This window comes from Bubalus bubalis, chromosome 14, assembly GCF_019923935.1.
Source record: "Bubalus bubalis isolate 160015118507 breed Murrah chromosome 14, NDDB_SH_1, whole genome shotgun sequence".
NCBI classification, from domain to species: Eukaryota; Metazoa; Chordata; class Mammalia; order Artiodactyla; family Bovidae; genus Bubalus; species Bubalus bubalis.
Genome location: NC_059170.1, coordinates 9,894,812 through 9,911,836, shown reverse-complemented (window position 1 = coordinate 9,911,836; position 17,025 = coordinate 9,894,812). Strand labels below are relative to the sequence as shown.

General features: G+C 46.1%; 1 protein-coding gene and 1 long non-coding RNA gene across 8 annotated transcripts in view; both read left to right on the top strand.

Annotated features, from left to right (window-relative positions):
* Positions 1 to 5,381: 5,381 nt before the first annotated feature.
* LOC123329148 lies at positions 5,382 to 8,798 on the top strand. Its single transcript, XR_006544349.2, has 2 exons — positions 5,382 to 5,469; positions 8,267 to 8,798. It is a non-coding gene; the product is annotated as an uncharacterized LOC123329148 (long non-coding RNA).
* Positions 8,799 to 14,968: 6,170 nt separating this feature from the next.
* SYS1 (SYS1 golgi trafficking protein) overlaps positions 14,969 to 17,025 on the top strand; it is a 32,011-nt gene continuing 29,954 nt past the window's right edge. For 3 of the 7 annotated variants that reach the window (XM_025263389.3, XM_025263392.3, XR_003103004.3), the window contains exons 1-2: positions 14,979 to 15,161; positions 15,377 to 15,618. In XM_025263389.3, the coding sequence (XP_025119174.1) occupies positions 15,457 to 15,618 (162 nt within the window). In that variant the 5' untranslated portion in view covers positions 14,979 to 15,161; positions 15,377 to 15,456. Of the gene's footprint in view, positions 15,162 to 15,376; positions 15,619 to 17,025 lie in introns of all 7 variants that reach the window. The other 4 variants (XM_025263388.3, XM_025263390.3, XM_025263391.3 and 1 more) reach the window with 4 other exon arrangements.

The following is a 17,025-nucleotide window of genomic DNA, read 5'->3' as shown; positions in this document are numbered from 1 at the left end:
CGCTATGGCCTTCATTGAGGTGTATGGGATCTAGTTCCTGACAAGGGATCAAATCCAGCATCCCTGCATTGGGAGCTTGGAGTCTTAGCCACTGGACCACCAGGAAAGTCTCTGGCAAGTTTATCTTAATTCTCAGATCCCACCTTTTGTATAAGACAGTATCATGTTCACATTACCCTCTGCATATCCTCCTTACTTTCTGTGTGTGTGTGTGTGTGTGTGTGTGTGTGTGTATGTGTGAGGAAGGGTTTGGTAAAATCCTCTGAGGTCCCAAGTACAAGTACTATTGGAATTATTAGGGGGAAGTATCATATGATAATCAAAGTGCCAAGGATGATGTATACATACATACATATTTGTATACATACACACACACACACACACACACACACACACATATATATATATAGCATATGGGACTTCCCAGGTGGCGCTAGTGGTAAAGAACCTACCTACCAATGCAGGAGACATAAGAGACATGGGTTGGATCCCTGGGTGGGGAAGAGCCCCTGGAGGAGGGCATGGCAACCCATTCCATTATTCTTGCCTGGAGAATCCCACAGGGTTGCAAAGAGAAGGACACGAATAAAGCAACTTGGCACGCACACCAATGGCATATATTTATATCTTTACAGCATATATGTATATATCCCATAAAGATATACGTACATATAAATCTATCTTTCCAAGACTGAAGCATGGCTTCAGAAGCAGAGTATTTGGCCCCTGTTGGCATATAATGAATTGATATACTTTGTGGAGAGTTGGGAATAACTTCCTCTTTTCCATCCTTTGCTGCTGCTGCTGCTGCTAAGTTGCTTCAGTCGTGTCCGACTCTGTGTGACCCCATAGACGGCAGCCCACCAGGCTCCCCCGTCCCTGGGATTCTCCAGGCAAGAACACTGGAGTGGGTTGCCATTTCCTTCTCCAATGCATGAAAGTGAAAAATGAAAGTGAAGTCGCTCAGTGGTGTCCGACTCTTCGTGACCCCATAGACTACAGCCTACCAGGCTCCTCCATCCATGGGATTTTCCAGGCAAGCGTACCGGAGTGGGGTGCCATTGCCTTCTCCATCCCTTAATTATTATCAAAGGATGAAAAATCTTTTTGAAGCAGAGTCTTGACAGTAAAGTAAGCTTCCAACGCAGACCATGTTTTTCTCTACAGATTTAAAGTCCAGCAATTATTTTCAGCTCTTCTCAATATTCTTCCTTAGGATTTGGAAATAAACCAGGAAAATAAGTGACTTTTATGTCAGAATAAGAAATCCTTTTGCAAGTCAGATGGGTTTTGCAATCCTTGATTTCCACAGAATGGAAGGATAAGGTCTAATCTAGTTGTCAGTAGCTAGATCATTAAAAATAATTTTTTCACTATGCAATTTCAGTTACCTGTCATCACATCGCTCTAACAACACTCCTTTTGTTCCCACCATCTTCATTAAGTTGAAGGTTTCTCAGCACTGGCTGCCAGCCCTGTGCTGGTAAACGTGTAACAATACGTCGGGGGAGGTGGGAAGCGCTAACTTGCACCATTTGCCAATTTCTATGGTGTAAATACTACTACTCCTGGGCTGATTTCAAGCAACCAAGGTGATATCACTGAGTTGGTGACAGATAAGCAGTATTTCCACCACACAAATACAATAGAGGCAGATAATATCAAGAGTGTAGATAACAGTAAAATGTAGGGAAATAATTAGTAAGTGATGAGTGTGCTGAGTACTTATTTCCTTTGTCTTTAACACAGATAATTTAATTGCAAGTTCATATAATTTAGTTTTCCGGAGTCATTTTGTGAAACAATTACTCACAAATTCCCCCAAACTGAATTAGTACAAGCTGGCTTCAGTACACCACTTTGATAAAAAAAAAAAACCAACCAAACACGGGAATAAAATTATTGCAAAAAATCTACCTCATTCTAGCGCAAGCAACATTCATCCAGGAAAATGTGACTCATTGGTGGGGGTGGGGGGAAGCTTCCTTTTTTATTTTTTCTGTTAAATAATTATTTATCTAAGTTTGTAGGAGTGGTTTCATGAGTGTATACATGTGTCAAAATGTATGTTTTAAATATGTCATTTATTTTATGTCAATTATAGCACAATTAAGGGTTAAAATTTTCTCCTCTGACTTTTAAAAATGGAAATATGTGTACTTTTTTATTTCTTTTTTTTGCCTGTGCCAGGTGGCATGTGGGATCTTAGTTCCCTGTGTGTGTATACTCAGTCACTTCAGTTGTGTCTGACCCTATGGATTGGAGCCCACCAGGCTCCTCTGCCCATGGGATTCTCCAGGCAAAAATACTGGAGCAGGTTGCCATGCCACCTCCAGGGGATCTTCCCAACCCAGGGATCAAACCCATATCTGGCTGCATCTTCTGCATTGCAGGTGGATTTCTTTACCCTCTGGGCCACCTGGGAAGCCCTTAGTTCCCTATCCAGAGATCAAACCCATGTCCCCAGCACCAAGTGTTAACCACTGGACTACCAGTGAAGTCTTTATATTGTTTTGATCAATTACATTTATATGATAATTGTAATAATAGAAAATTAGTGCCTAGTGTTAAAGTCACAGAAAGTAAACCATGATCTAATTTACATATAAGTAAATAAATATGTGCAGAGAATTATGATAAAATTATCCATATGTCATTAAACATAAAAAATACACTGTTGTAAAATACTGTGGGGGAACATGGAATAGAAATTTGAGTTCAAGTAGAAAAAGGAATTATGTAAAATTGCACTGTTAAAGAAGCTTGTTCAATTTTTTTTTTTTTTTTTAATTTGCCTGTGCTGTGTCTTAGTTGTGGCACTCCGGATCTTAGATCTTTGTTGTGGCATGCAGGATTTTTAGTTGCATCACGTGGGATCTAGTTCCTTGACCAGGGATCAAACCAAGACCCCCTGCATTGGGAGCATGGAGTCTTGGCCACTGGACCACCTGGGAAGTCCCCACATATATATATATATATATATATATATATATATATTTTTTTTTTTTTTTAATAGATAGTTGTAGCTATCAAATTGCTAGGGTACTTAACTCAGCTGGATACATACATTTAAGAATGATATAACCATTTCAAGGTATGAATTTACAACATGTTGGAAATTACAACCTTTTAACTATGCAAACTTTTGATGAACAAGGTTAGCTGTCAACTGAAAAATATGCCAGGAAGTACATAGCTTTTCCATTAGAAAGTAACTAGCAGAAGAGACTGAGGCATGCTAAGCTGAGACAATTAATGGAAGCTCTGCTATAAATCTATCCTAACCTTCTGAAATTAAGAAATTAATCTCTGCTTGCCGAAGTTCTGAGAATCTCTCTGAAGGCATCCAACATGTGTGAATGTAGTAATTTGTGAATTTTAAAACAGGATTTTAACTTGTGTTTCTTGGATTGGGGCTAAAAGTTCATGGATGGTCCCTACTTCTGTTGAGTATGTGTCTCCGTGTGAAGTTTTCTGGGGCATGTAATTTCAGAGTTTCTCTTCAGATCCACAAAGAAGTCCTGACCCTCAAAGAGTTAAAAGCAACTTGTTCTGAGCCCCTTTAAAAAGCTCTAACAGGTTTTTTTTCCCCTTGGCTCCTATAAAACCAAATGCAGTAGTTTAAAGTTTATAGAACCAAAGTTCCCGATTCCCTCCTCTAGACTGAGACATCAAGCCCAAGAAACTGCAACCAATCCGATCCTTAATGGCCCACCTCAAATGCCTTCTCCTCCAGGAAGCCTTCTCAGATCCCTCACTCTTTTCCTTCTAGCTCTCATCTCTCTTTCCCCTAAGACATCTTGTTCCATGTCTGTCTCTCTCCTTGAGCAGTCATCCTTTTCTTGCTCATGTTATAGTTAGAAATTAAGAGTCCAGGCTTCAGGCTCATAAAGATCTGGGCTATAATCCTGGCTGTGTGACCTGGGGCGGGGCCTTTTACCTCTCTGTGTCCCAGTTTCCTCATTTGTAACCTGGGAGTCCTTACGGTTCTTATATCATGAGTGTTGAGAGTATAGTTCTTAGCACATACCCTACACAGAGATGTTACCTGTTATTATTATCACAGAGGTCTCCCTCTGAGAATCTCGAGTTGGAAAGTTCCCTCCCCAACAGCTCTTCACACACAGTAAATAACAGGGAGTCATGTCACTATTTTCAGACCATCTGAGAGAGTGAGCCCTGGGGCCTTCACTCTCCCAGAATGGCACCAACCTTCCCTGGTCCTCTTTGCTCCATGCAAATCTCTCTTTAGCTCCAGATAATGACAGCCTGGGGTTTCCAGAGGCTGTATGGAATGTCCAGCCACTGCCTTGCATAACCACAGAAACTGGGAACACTGGGTTCAGAAGGACCCTCCCAGTCCGTTCTATCCAACAGCATCCCCACTGTGAGACAGGTGAACCAGGGCTGGAACAGTGAGTCAGCATCCACAGGTATTTTAAAGACTTCTCAAAACAGCCCTCCCCTCTTTCAGTCCCTCTTTCTCCTTGCCTTCCTTTATTTTTTGTCATAATACTTCCCTTACCGGACATCATACATTGATCCTTTTTCTTGTTTATCATCCACTTCAACACCAGACATAACCTCTACAAGAGCAGGGAAGTTGTCTTGTCCACAGAGAGACCCTGAGCCCCTGTGTGGATAAAATGATGAATGCCATTTGGCTGTTTCTCCGTAGGGGCTCAGGCATAGAAATTCATTCATTTGGTCATTTATCCAATAAACATCTTCTACGTGAAAGGCCTTTTGAAAAATCAAGAGATCCCATCCCTCCTCTTAAGCAGCTCCCTGATTAATGAACAGTAGCCACCAGGTGCTAAGAACCTATTGTATGCCAAGTTCAAGGCTGGCAACTTTATATGCACCTTCTCCCAAGGCTGGCAACTTTATATGCACCTTCTCCATGTTAGCACAATGCTTCTAAGTGCAAAGCGCAATGCTTTACTCAGGACTCCTTAAGAAAAAAAAGGGCTTGGGGGTTGTCCGAAGGATATAGGTGGGTTAAAGACTAAAACTGAAAGGAAGATATCAATAGCTGAGATGACTCCAAGAGCTGGCAGACTTATCTCCAGCTCTTGAAACCCGCCCAGTATTTATTTGAGGGTATCTCTTCTTCCTGGAGGTATGCCACTGTCTCTTTTACAGACTTACTGGCTCTGTCTTCTGCGCTGCATTTGGGGGACAGCCAGTCTGATTGGCTTGGCCAGTAGCTTTCATTGTCTCCTTCAGGTCAGACCACTTCTTGGATTACTAACTGGCCTAGAGGGTGAACACCATCTAGTGTCTATCATATCCTAAGCAAAGGGTATGTTTAGTTAAAAGGGAGGGTGGAACATCATCCTCACTCTGACTCTGTAAAGTAATATTACTTCTATTTTACAGAAAACAGGCCTAGAGAGGAGAAATGACAACAAAGCTGTAGCAAAGCTGCCCTGGTTGACCTACAAATCCAGCATTGAGAAATACACGGTATCGTGGATAGCCCCTGAGATTTGGTGGTTGTTTGTTATGCAGTAACAGCTAACTAATACAGGATTGAAGTCAGGTTTCTTTGATTCTGTCTCAGTGTGTTGTCCCATTGACTTTTCAGCACTCATTTCTGTTCTCCCCACAAAATCATCTTTGAAGTATCTTGTCCTCAAAGGAGCAGAGGGGAAGACACTGGGAAAGAGATTGGTCCCTGAGAACTTCCTGCATAATCAATTTGTGCTTTCCTTGCAGTTTCCCACTCTGACGGCTGAAGAAAAGGACAGATATTAACCATTCCAACATTCACAGAAAGCTGTGTAGTTCTTCAATGAGGTCTATGGGCTTCCCTGGTAGCTCAGCTGGTAAAGAATTTACCTACAATGCAGGAGACCCTGGTTGGGAATTTCTCCTGGAGAAGGGATAGGTTACCGACTCAGCATTCTTGGGCTTCCCTGGTGGCTCAGATGATAAAGAATCCACCTGCAATGCAGGAGACCTGCGCTCGATCCCTGGGTTGGAAAGATTCCCCAGAGGAGGGCATGGCAACCCATTCCAGTATTCTTGCCTGGAGAATTCCATGGACAGAGGACCCTGGTGGGCTACAGTCCATGGGGTCGAAAAGAGTCAGACACGGCTGAGCAGGCAAGCACAGCACAGGACAGCACAATGCATCTATAGGCTTTCCCTGGTGGCTTGGACAGTAGAGAATCTGCCTGCATTGCAGGAGACATGGGTTCAATCCCTGGGTGGGGAAGATCTACTGGAGAAAGAAATGGCAACACACTCTAGTATTCTTGCCTGAAAAACTCCATGGACAGAGGAGCCTGGTGGGCTACAGTCCATGGAGTCTCAAAGAGTCGGACACAACTGACAGCATCTGTAGACCCCAAACAGTCCTAGAGGGTACCCATGGCTGGTGTTATTACAATCATTTAAAATAAGAACAAAAACTCAAAGAGATGATGAGTTGCCTAGGTTGAAGAGCTTCATCTAAACCCAGATCCTTTGGTTTCTAGCCCTGGGCTCTTTTCCATCACATCCTATTGCTTCTGAGTCCTTGGTAGAGAGCATCCTCTGGGCACTTAGATGTAGTCGGCACAGTGCCATGTGATTCACACCCCACAGCGCCAAGGGCTGGAGTGCAGTGGAGCAGGGCGCTTCCAACCTTTAGCCCATCACTTCCCTTCATTCAGCTCAGGAGCAGGGCGCTTCCAACCTTTAGCCCATCACTTCCCTTCACCTATCATTCAGCTCAGCTTGTTCAGCTTTCCTTGTTCCCATGCGGTCCTTTTCCCCGGCCTCTAGCCTCATCTGGTCAAGGCAGAGATAGCACAATTATTTCCTAGAGGCCACAGCAGTCAGAATCTGCTCTTTGCAAACAGCCAAAGCTGTTGGTACGACAGAAGGTAACAGGGCAGTGAGGTAAAGAACCTCCGGTTGAAACCTGGCTTGGCCATTTGATTTATTACATGGGCGATTTTTACAGCCCGGGTCTCGGGTCTCAGGTCCGCTCTCTCCGGTGAATGAGAGTGAACGTGTGATGACACAGGGCTTGTAATCAATGTGCTGGTGCATCCTCGTCCTGGCTGGCGCCACTCATACTTCAGGGCCCCTCCTTTCATGCTACTTCCTCAAACAGACATTCCCCCGAGGCCAAATTATGTAGCTGTCCAAATTCTTTAAGTGGCTTCCTGCATTACATTCACTGCAGTTTATATTTATTCAATTATATCTTTTTAAAAATAATTTTATTTATGGCTGTTCTGGGTCTTGGTTGCTGTGTGGGCCTCTCTCTAGTTTCAGAGAGCAGGGGGCCTACTCTCTGATTGTTCAGTTCAGTTCAGATGCTCAGTCGTGTCCGACTCTCTGCAACTCCACAGACTGCAGCACGCCAGGCCTCCCTGTCCATCACCAACTCCCGGAGCCTACTCAGATTCATGTCCATCAAGTCGGTGATGCCAACTCTCTACTTGTGCTGCGTGTGCTTCTCATTGCCGCGGCTTCTCTTGTTGCGGAGAATGGGCTCTAGAGCACTTGGACTTCAGTAGCTGTGGCTCCCAGGCTCTAGAACACAGACTCAATAATTGTGGCACACAGGTTTGGTTTGCTCCATGGCATGTGGGATCTTCCTTGATCAGGGATGGAACCCTGTTCTCCTGCACTGGCAGGCAGATTCTTTACCAATGAGCCACCAGGGAAGCCCTATTCAATTATTTCTTGATTTTCCTGCTTCATTGTGTATCTCTCCTGCTAGAAGCTCCCTGAAGAGAGGGACTGTCTGTTTTAACCACTTGACCACCAGGGAAGACCCAGCTATGTCTGTTTTAAATACCTAGATACTGGGACTTCCTTGGTGGTCCAGTGGTCAAGAATTTGCACTTCCACAGCAGAAGGATGCAAGTTTAATCCCCGATTGGGGAACTAAGATCCCACATGCCACAGCCAAAAAAAAAAAACAAAACAAAAACCCAGAGGCTAGCACAGTGCCTGAAACGTAGCAAGCACTCAATATTTGTGAATCTGCCCCCTGTCCCCCTTCTTCCCACCTACCTCCACCAAGCAAACCTGTTCGTCTCCTGGGGGGTTGTAAAGTGAAAATAAACTGTAAGCCGGCAATCCTTGGGTGAGGCTGATGGTGTCACCTCCGTCCCTCCCTTTGTCCACTCCAATCCTGCTACACTGATTTCTCTGCTCTCCTGTGAATATGCCAGTCTCATTCCTGCTTCAGTGCTTTGTGCTTGAGTTCCCTCTATCTGGAATATTCTCCCCAGTTGGCTTCCTCCTTTGCTTCCATCAGATCTCTGCTTAAACGCCACCTCTTTGGAGCTGGCAGGAGCCTGGTGTGCACCACGCCAGTCGAGTTCAGCAACAGGTTCAAGAGTTCCTCTGTGACCAGAAGAACAGTGATCAAGACAACCTGCCAGAAAAACTTGCAGCCTTTAAAGAGAAGTACATGGAGCCTGACCTCAACAATGAGGGCGAGACCGACCATCTGATGTCTTTAAAGAGGATGGAAGCTTGGGGTGGACCCAAGATCCACCTGGAAATGAAGACTATGATCTCAGAGGTGACAGGCAGGGTCGGCCACACCATCTCTTGCTGATACTTCGTGAACATGAGACTGTCATGATGTTTGAAGGAAAAGCCAATGAGAGAAGCCCCAAGCCCGCTGGCCCCTCCAGAGAGAGACACTGCCAGTCTGCCTTGAGGACCCGCCTGGACCTGCCTCCCCCTCCTTCCTCCCCTCCCCATCTCACTGCCGTTCTTGACTCATTGTGATGTCTTATTCAATTTTTTTTTATTTTAAAAATAAATGCCACCTCTTCCAGTAGGGCTTTGCTGACGGCTATTTCTGAAGTGATTGTTCTCACCCTCCATCCTCGACTATCTGTCCCCTGACCCCTGTTTTTCTACAAAGTGCTTCTCACTGCTTGATGTTAAATTTTATATTGCTGGTTGATTTGCTTATTGTCTGTCTCCTCCATGAGAAAATAAATTCTGGGAGATCACAGATCTTCTCTCTTTTTTTAAACGAGTAATTTAATGATTTATTTTCACCTGTGCTGGGACTTTGTTGCTGGGTGGGCTTTTTGCAGTGCTTGGGAGCTACTCTTCAATTGCCGTGCAAGGGCTTCTCACTGTGGTGGCTTCTCTTGTGGAGCACGTGCTCTAGGACACACGGGCTGCGGGAGTTGCAGCATGTGGGCTCAATGGTTGTGGCTCCTGTGCTCTACAGCACAAGCTCAATAGCTGTGGTGCTCGGGTTTAGTCTTTCCGCAGCACGTGGGATCTTCCCGGATCAGGGATCGAACCTATGTCTCCTGCATTGGGAGGAGGATTCTTTACCACTGGGCCACCCGGAAGCCCCCAGATCTTCTCCTTACTCATTTTGATCATTTCTATCTATATACTCAGAGGTTTTTTTTTTGTTTTTCTTTTTTTTTTGCACATAGTAAATGCTGAATGAAATTTTATTCAATAAAAACATCTTCCCTCCCTAAAGCCCTGAATCCTTCAAGGTCAGAGCAAGGAGCAATTTCTAGGGAGGGGAAGGGAGTATAGTACAGGGTGGGGTCAGAAAACCTGAAGGGCTGGGGTGACTGTTTCAGAAAATTTCAATTCTCTGCAGGGTGTCTTTGACCTGGGTAATCAATCCCTGGAAAAGAGTTCTTTAAAAAAAAATTATTGATGGATTGATTTTTGGCTGTACTGGGTCTTCATTGTTGCACAGGCTTTTCTCTAGTTGTAGTGAGCGTGGGCTACTCTCTAGTTTCTCTGTACGCAGTAGCTTCTCATTGTGGTAGCTTCTCTTGTTACGGCTCTAGGGCACAGTAATGGCAGCATATGGACTTAGTTGCTCTGTGGCGTGTGGGATCTTCCTGGACCAAGGATGGAAACCACGTCTCCCGCATCAGCAGGCTGATTCTTTAACACTGAGCCACCCGGGAAAGCCCTGGAGAAGAGTTCTTGATTCAAGAGAAACAACACCTTCTCTGCTTGGAGGCCCAGCTGGAATGCTTGACATGGTCCATCCTTCACAGAGATGTGATCTGTACAAAGCACTGATCGCGGAGCACAAAACACAGAAAACCAGCTCCTTGACTGCCTCTGAAGTAAAGAAGTGGGAGGCTGGAGAGGAAAGATGAGCACTCCAGAGGGTTCTTTACTCTGATCATTCCAACTGACAAGACCGACCACCTCCCAGCTGTGCATAGAGTTGTGTCACTTCCTTCTCCGAGCCTTGGTTTCCTCATCTGTAAAACGGAGAAAATGTGTATACCTACCTCCCCATGACTGTTGGGATATTGAGATCAAGTAAGTGAAAGCTCTATTGGTCCAGTAGTTAAGACTCATGGTCTTTAGTGGTAAAGACTACGCACTTCCAGTGCAGGGGGCCCAGGTTCGATCCCTGGTCAGGGAACTAAGATCCCACATGCTGTGTGGTGCGGCCATAAATACATAAATAAAAATGAAAGCTCTGTGTAAACTGCAACGTTCAGTGCACTTTCTATCGTGCACTGGGAACAGGTGTGCGTGGAGTCAGGCTGGCTGGGTTGGGGTTCATGCTCTACTGTCACTGGCAGTGTGGTCTTGGGTAAACAGGGTCCTTTTTCTCAGCCTCAGGCTCTTCATCTGTTAAGCGGGACTATTCATTGTCTTTACAGTTCACAGGTCAGTTTTGGAAATCAAATAAAGATTAAATGAGATAATATAAGTGTCTGGCACACAGTAGGTGCTCAGCAAACATCCTTCCCCAGCAACAGAGGAACACGCAGCCCTTAAAACCCTGGAAGTAACAAGGGGTTCTCAATCCAGAAGAAAAAACAAGCAGGTGGTGAACGAGCCCCCTCCGGTTTCTCTTTTAAGAGAGTGACTCACTGGCCAGAGTCCAGGTTGATCACCGAGGCAGAGGACAGACAGCCAAACACTAGCCTCCCACATGGAGTTTCCAAAATATGCAAGCGCAGAGTTGCATAACCTGAGACACTTGTCTCGCTGAAGTGTTTTCCCGCAAATCTTCCCTGAAAAAGATCACGTGCTTGGGGGGCTGTAGAGCAACCTGGGGGAGGAGGAAGGGAGAAAGGGAGGAGCTTGGAGACCTCTGGGGTGGGGTGGGATTAGAAAGAGAAGGTATCAACATTTACTGAGCTCCTGCTGTATACCAGGCACTGGGGCTCCCTCAGGGCTCACTCTGTTATCTACTTAGATCTTTGCCATAAATCTGGGAGAACAGCTTTTACCACTCACACATTCCAAGGGAAGAAATAATAACAATAATTAATATCGCTGATGTTTACATAACACTGACTACGTATCCGGCAGTGGGACACTGCCTGGCACACATCTGATTCTCAAGACAGCCCAGCACGTGAGTGCTATTCAGACTCCCATTTCACAGAGGAGGACGCTGAGACTCAGAGAGATAAAGTAACTTCCCCAAGGTCACCCAGCTAGACAGCAGGAGACCTAGTATTCAAAGACTACCAGCGTTCCAAGGTCCACAGACCTCTAGGAGGGCATTTCCCAAAGGACTGACAGAGGTGGAGCTGGAAAGTGGATCCCAGCAGGAGTTGTCCTTGGGTGCCCACAGTGGGAGCCCAGTGTGGGAGTGACATCAATGACCAAGTGACCAGAGGCTCTCTCTTCCTCTGGGCGCAGAGGACAGTTTGTTCCAGCGTGGCTATTTGTCATTCTGCCTCTGACCTAAAAGTTTAACATTTCATTCATAAGTTTGGAAACTACAAACTTGGCAGTGTGGGAAAGGTCCTTGGAGATGAGCTATTTTAGTCCATATTACAGACTCAGGGGAGGGAGGGGGGGACAAAACCTCCCCCGCTGAGGCCCAAAGGGAGCCATGGATAAGGTAAGGTCACAGAGTAATTTTCTACTAGCAGGAGAATTAGTTTGAGGTCAATGACAGATCATCTCATTGTGTAATGATCGAATGTGGGTGTACCTCTGAATCATCTGGGGAGCTCTTAGAGGTTTCTACACTCCTTCTGGAGATTCAGACTTCAGTTGGCAACAAGGCTTGGGGATCTGACTGTATGTGTCCCTCAGGTGACTCAAATGGCACAGGGCCATTGGCTGTGTTTGGAAGTTGGAGTCCAATGCCCCCCTTTGATTGGACAGTCTGGGATACTAAGACTCAACATGGGACTTGCCCAACGTCACGTGGCAAGTGAGTGGGGCCTTTGCACAGGCTTTACGGTCTGAACCCAAAGCTCATTCTCCTTTTCCAAGCCACCTATAGTCAAATTCTCAAAATGGGCCAGGAAGCCTGGCCAAGAGTATGACTGTGGTTTTCCCCAGCACTTGGTTTCCTTCTCATACCCAAATTATGACTTGGAATGGTGCCCGTTTCCGGGGCCTGGAGAGGGAGGGATTCAAGAGCTGAGATTCTACAGGGAAAAGAAAACTGCAAGAGGCTGTTCAGCAGGTCCACGGGGGTTTCCCAGTGGCGAGCTCCAGGATCCAAAGATGACTCAGACACCAGCTTCATTTTCCATTTCAGGAGAAAGGGGAGGGAACGCCTTCCCTCCAAGGGAGGAGACAGAGTGGAGAAGGGCCAGTCATCAGTTGAAGGGGCCCGACTCAGGAAGAGCCACACCATCCAGCACTCGGAAGAAAGAGGAAGCTGCCTACCAAAACCAAGTTGAATCTCTCAAGCATTTTTCTGGAAACTCTGCCTCAATCTCTTCTTAACCCCACACCCCCAGAACCACTTAAGCCTAGGGATTCACTGCTCCTTTTCCCCCTTCCCACCATCCCATCACATATTTCACTGTCTCCTTTCTTCCTCTCTTTTTATCTATTTATTTGTTTGGTTTTATTTTTGTTTGCACTGGGTCTTTGGTGCTGTGCATGGGCTTTCTCTACTTGCAGTGAGTGCGGGTTACTCTTCGTTGAGGTGCGCAAGCTTTTTATGGTGGCTTCTCTTGTGAAGGCTCTAGGGCTAGCAGGCTTCAGTCTTGCAGCACACAGGCTCACTAGTTGTGGCCAGTAGTTGTGGTTCACAGGCTTAGATGCTCTGAGACACCGGGAATCTTCCCTGACCAGGTATCAAACCCGGGTCCCCTGCATTAGCAGGCAGTTCTTATCCACTGTGCCAATAAAAAGGAAGTCCCTTTTCTTTCTCTTTTTTAAAAGTCTGGAATGGTATCTTGATATTTGGAGTCTGATGTCCTGGATTTGAATCCCAGCTCAACCTCTTATGAGCTCTGACCTGGGTAGAGTCATGCCCCATCTTGGAACCTCAGTTTCCTCACCTTTAAAGTGGGGGATAATATTACCTTCTCTGATTACATTATTATTGTTATTATTATTCTGGCCATTGTGGGATCTGAGTTCCCCAACTGGGATTGAACTCAGGCCCTTGGCAGTCAAAGTACAGAGTCCTAACCATTGGACGGCCAGGGAATTCCCATATCTTCTCTAATTATGAGGATGAAACAAGATCACATAGATACTTAATAAACAGAAGATATTTTCTCAGAAGCACTAGATCATGTGAGTCATTAAAAGACCAGAGAGATTTGTTGAGCTGAAACAAGGTGCTTAAAAGAACTGTTGAGCTGGAAAGCACCTCAGAAATCTTTGAGCCTTAATGACTTCCAAACCAGAGTCCAAGGGAACTGTTTACAATATTTCCCAATGATAAGGGAAGTCACACATCTATTTTTGATAGAGTCTCAAGTTTCTTTACCTTTGTCTGGAATTGGATCAACTCAAGGTGATAACATGGTTATCACATGCTGTTCAGAAGTTCTGGTTGGCAAGTTATATGGGTCTTTGAAAAGTTTTTTTTTTTTTTTAATGTGAAAATAATTAGCAGAGGGTAGATTAAATGATGGAAAACATTAATCTTGTCCAACTCCTCATTTCATAAACAGGGAAGCTGAGGTTTAAAGAAGGAAGTGACTTGCTAGTCACCCAGCTAGTATGGCAAGCTGTCAAAAACTTGAATTCTTTTCCTGGAACCAGTTACTTCCCTTCTTTCCATTCCAGAGGAGAACCTACGATCAAGAAAATCAAGGGGGTTTGGTTGGCTGAGGCAGGAGTAAAATGACTCATCAACTTGCTGTTGCCCTTTCTCTATTCTTGACTTATTCAGCAAATATTTACTGAACGTCCACACTGTTTGAACTCATAAGAGGTTAGAGAGGAAAGAGTTATGGCGGCAGACAGCGTCAGGATCTGCTTCCAGGTATGACTTCAGAACCTGGGCCTCCCCGATACCCTCACCCATTATAAATATAAATGGATATACAGCTATAACTGAATATCTACATTATAAAACACCCACTACTGTGTCTTCTAATATAGCTAAGTTGTGTCAGAGGACAAGGACAGTCTTATTTTAACATGTACAAATCTTCCTGACACTCATTAGGGCATAAAATCAGTGCTGCGGTATTGGAAGCACCTGAATTTTAAAACAGGTTTTTTTGTTTGTTTGTTTGTTTTATTTTGGCCGTTTCATGTTGCATATGGGATCTTAGCTTCTGGACCAGTGATAGAACTCCTGCCCCCTGTATTGGAGGCCGGGAGTTTTAACCACTGGATGACCAGGGAAATCCCCACCTGAATTCTGTCACTAACTCTATATTTTTGAGACAGTGATGTTGCTTTCCTTCTCTGGCCCTTAGTTTTAATTATCTATAAACCAGAAACAGTGTGGTGTGGACTTGCTGGCTGGTTCATTTCAAGCTATCCTAGCCTATAACTAGGAGAAAGAAGATGTTGGGAGTTTAGGCTGAAAACGGAATGGACGTTATCATTTCGTTAACTCCCAAACATCTTTCCCTCGCCCTTTGCCACTCGTCAACCGTCTGCTCTCGCCGCACCTTTTTTTTTTCCTCAACATTCTCCCCTAGAGGGCAAGCAAGCTCTACGTTCTGTTGCCATACTTCCGTTCGCCTTCATTTTTTTCTTGTGCGCACGTGCACATCTCATTTCCGGGCTGCCCTACTTTGTTTGGCACCACGCCTGCGCACTATCAGCCCCGCCCCCTCCACCCCGGAAACGCTTCCTTCCTACGCAGCCGCTACACCCGCTGCAACCGGTGGACCTTTGCCTCTCTAGGCCAGTAGGGCCTCTCCTCCATGGTCCTGACTGTCAGCACCGTTTCGGTAGCCAGTCGGTGCGGCTGGGCCGCGCTCGGACGCTTCGGATCCTCGAGACCGTAACCGGTGAGTGAACCGCACAGGAGCTCGAGGACGAGCGGGGCCCGAGCAAGCTGGAAAGGGCAGGGTTTCCCCTCACGCTGGGAATGGGTCTGTCCGCCTCGTCCTCCCTCCCTCTCCCGGAATGGGCTTGCCGCCTCCCTCCCAGTCCCTCCTCCCGGGCGGGGCGACGTTGTCATGGTGACGGCGGGCTGTCTGAGGGCAGGCGTGTGTCCTCGCAGGTGCAGGGGCGGCCCCGGGCCCATGGCGCGGCGGCGGCGCTGACCCGGGCCCGGGCGGCGGCCGGGCCCCGGGGGCCGGCATGGCGGGCCAGTTCCGCAGCTACGTGTGGGACCCGTTGCTGATCCTGTCTCAGATCGTCCTCATGCAGACCGTCTATTACGGCTCGCTGGGCCTGTGGCTGGCGCTGGTGGACGGGCTGGTGCACAGCAGCCCCTCGCTGGACCAGGTGTTCGACGCCGAGGTAGGATCCCGGGCTGGCGCGGGCGGCGTTTCGGCCTCACCTGGTGGTCTGACACTACCAGGCTCCAGACCTGGCTGGACCACCTGACACTGAGGACGTGACTTCACTTCTCTAAGCCCCAGGATCTCGGGTGCCAAATTGCGGCGGGGGGAATGGGTAAAAGAGCGTTCCTGGAGGTATAGTGAGAACTGCCTAGACTTTGGAGTCAGGCCTCTCAGGCCTCTGTTTAAGTTATACGTACTAGCTGTGTAACCTGGGGCAAGTGTTGTCCTCTCTCTGAACCATCATTTTTCCTGTCTGCAAAATCTTGAGACTGCTAGCACGGAGGCCGTGGACTGCAGTACACAGAGCCTGGCTTTGGATTCAGAATGCTTAGTGTCCAGCCCAGGCTGAAACATACCAGCTGTGGGACTTTGGGCAAGTTGCTTCATCTTTCTGAGCCTGTTTCCTCTTCCGGAATAAAATAATCGTCAGCAAATGTTATGAGACCCAGAGGGGCCTGGGAATAAGAAAGTGCTTTGTAAAAGTGTAATGGAGGGCGGAGAAGTGTTAGCTTCACAGAAGCAGATGTGGTATGTAGTAATAACAACAGTTCTTGGAGCCAGGAGATTTGGGATGGAATCTTTTCTCCTGCTTATCTTCTGTGCAGCCATTGGGCAAGTTACTATCCCAAAAGAGATAATAGTAAGCAAATGATTATCCAAAAAACGTAACAACACTAAAAATAATTTTATGAGGTTATTGTGAGGATACTATGGAGTAATGAATGTTAGTGTTGCATGCTGAAAGAGTGTAGATGTTCTGTATTTGATAGTACTGTAACAATAGTGATGGAAGCTGCATACCTACCAGGTGCCTAGTAGTATCCTTTTAGGAGGCTCTGTCCTCCTGAGAAGGACATTCGGACATCTGAGGGTTTGTTGAAGAGCTATCTCATGCACACCACCTGAATTCTAGACCAGTAGTTGACAGACCTTTTTGTAAAGGGCAAGATTTTAGGTCACAGCTACTCAATTCTGCCATCATAGCACAAAAGCAGCCATGGACAATACTAAGTGAATAGGTGTGACTGTGTTTCAATAAAACTTTATTTACAAAAATAAGTGCCTGGTCCCTGGGGCCATAGTTTGCTGAACACTGTTCCAACTTTTATGCTGCTTACTTACTGTATCACTTTGGGCAAGTTACTTAACTTCTTTGGGTTCTTATTCCTTCTTTGTAAAATGAGGATAGTGATCCTTTCCTGGCTACTGTGAGGGGTCGGGTGAGATACAGTGATGGATGTCTGTAAAACCAGCTTAGAAATAGGCTAAGAAATAGGCCGCCATACAGACCAAGGGGCGTATTGGCTTCTTGTGGTTCCAGCAGGATGTTTGTTTCTTGGAGGGGGGTCCTGGAGCCTACGGG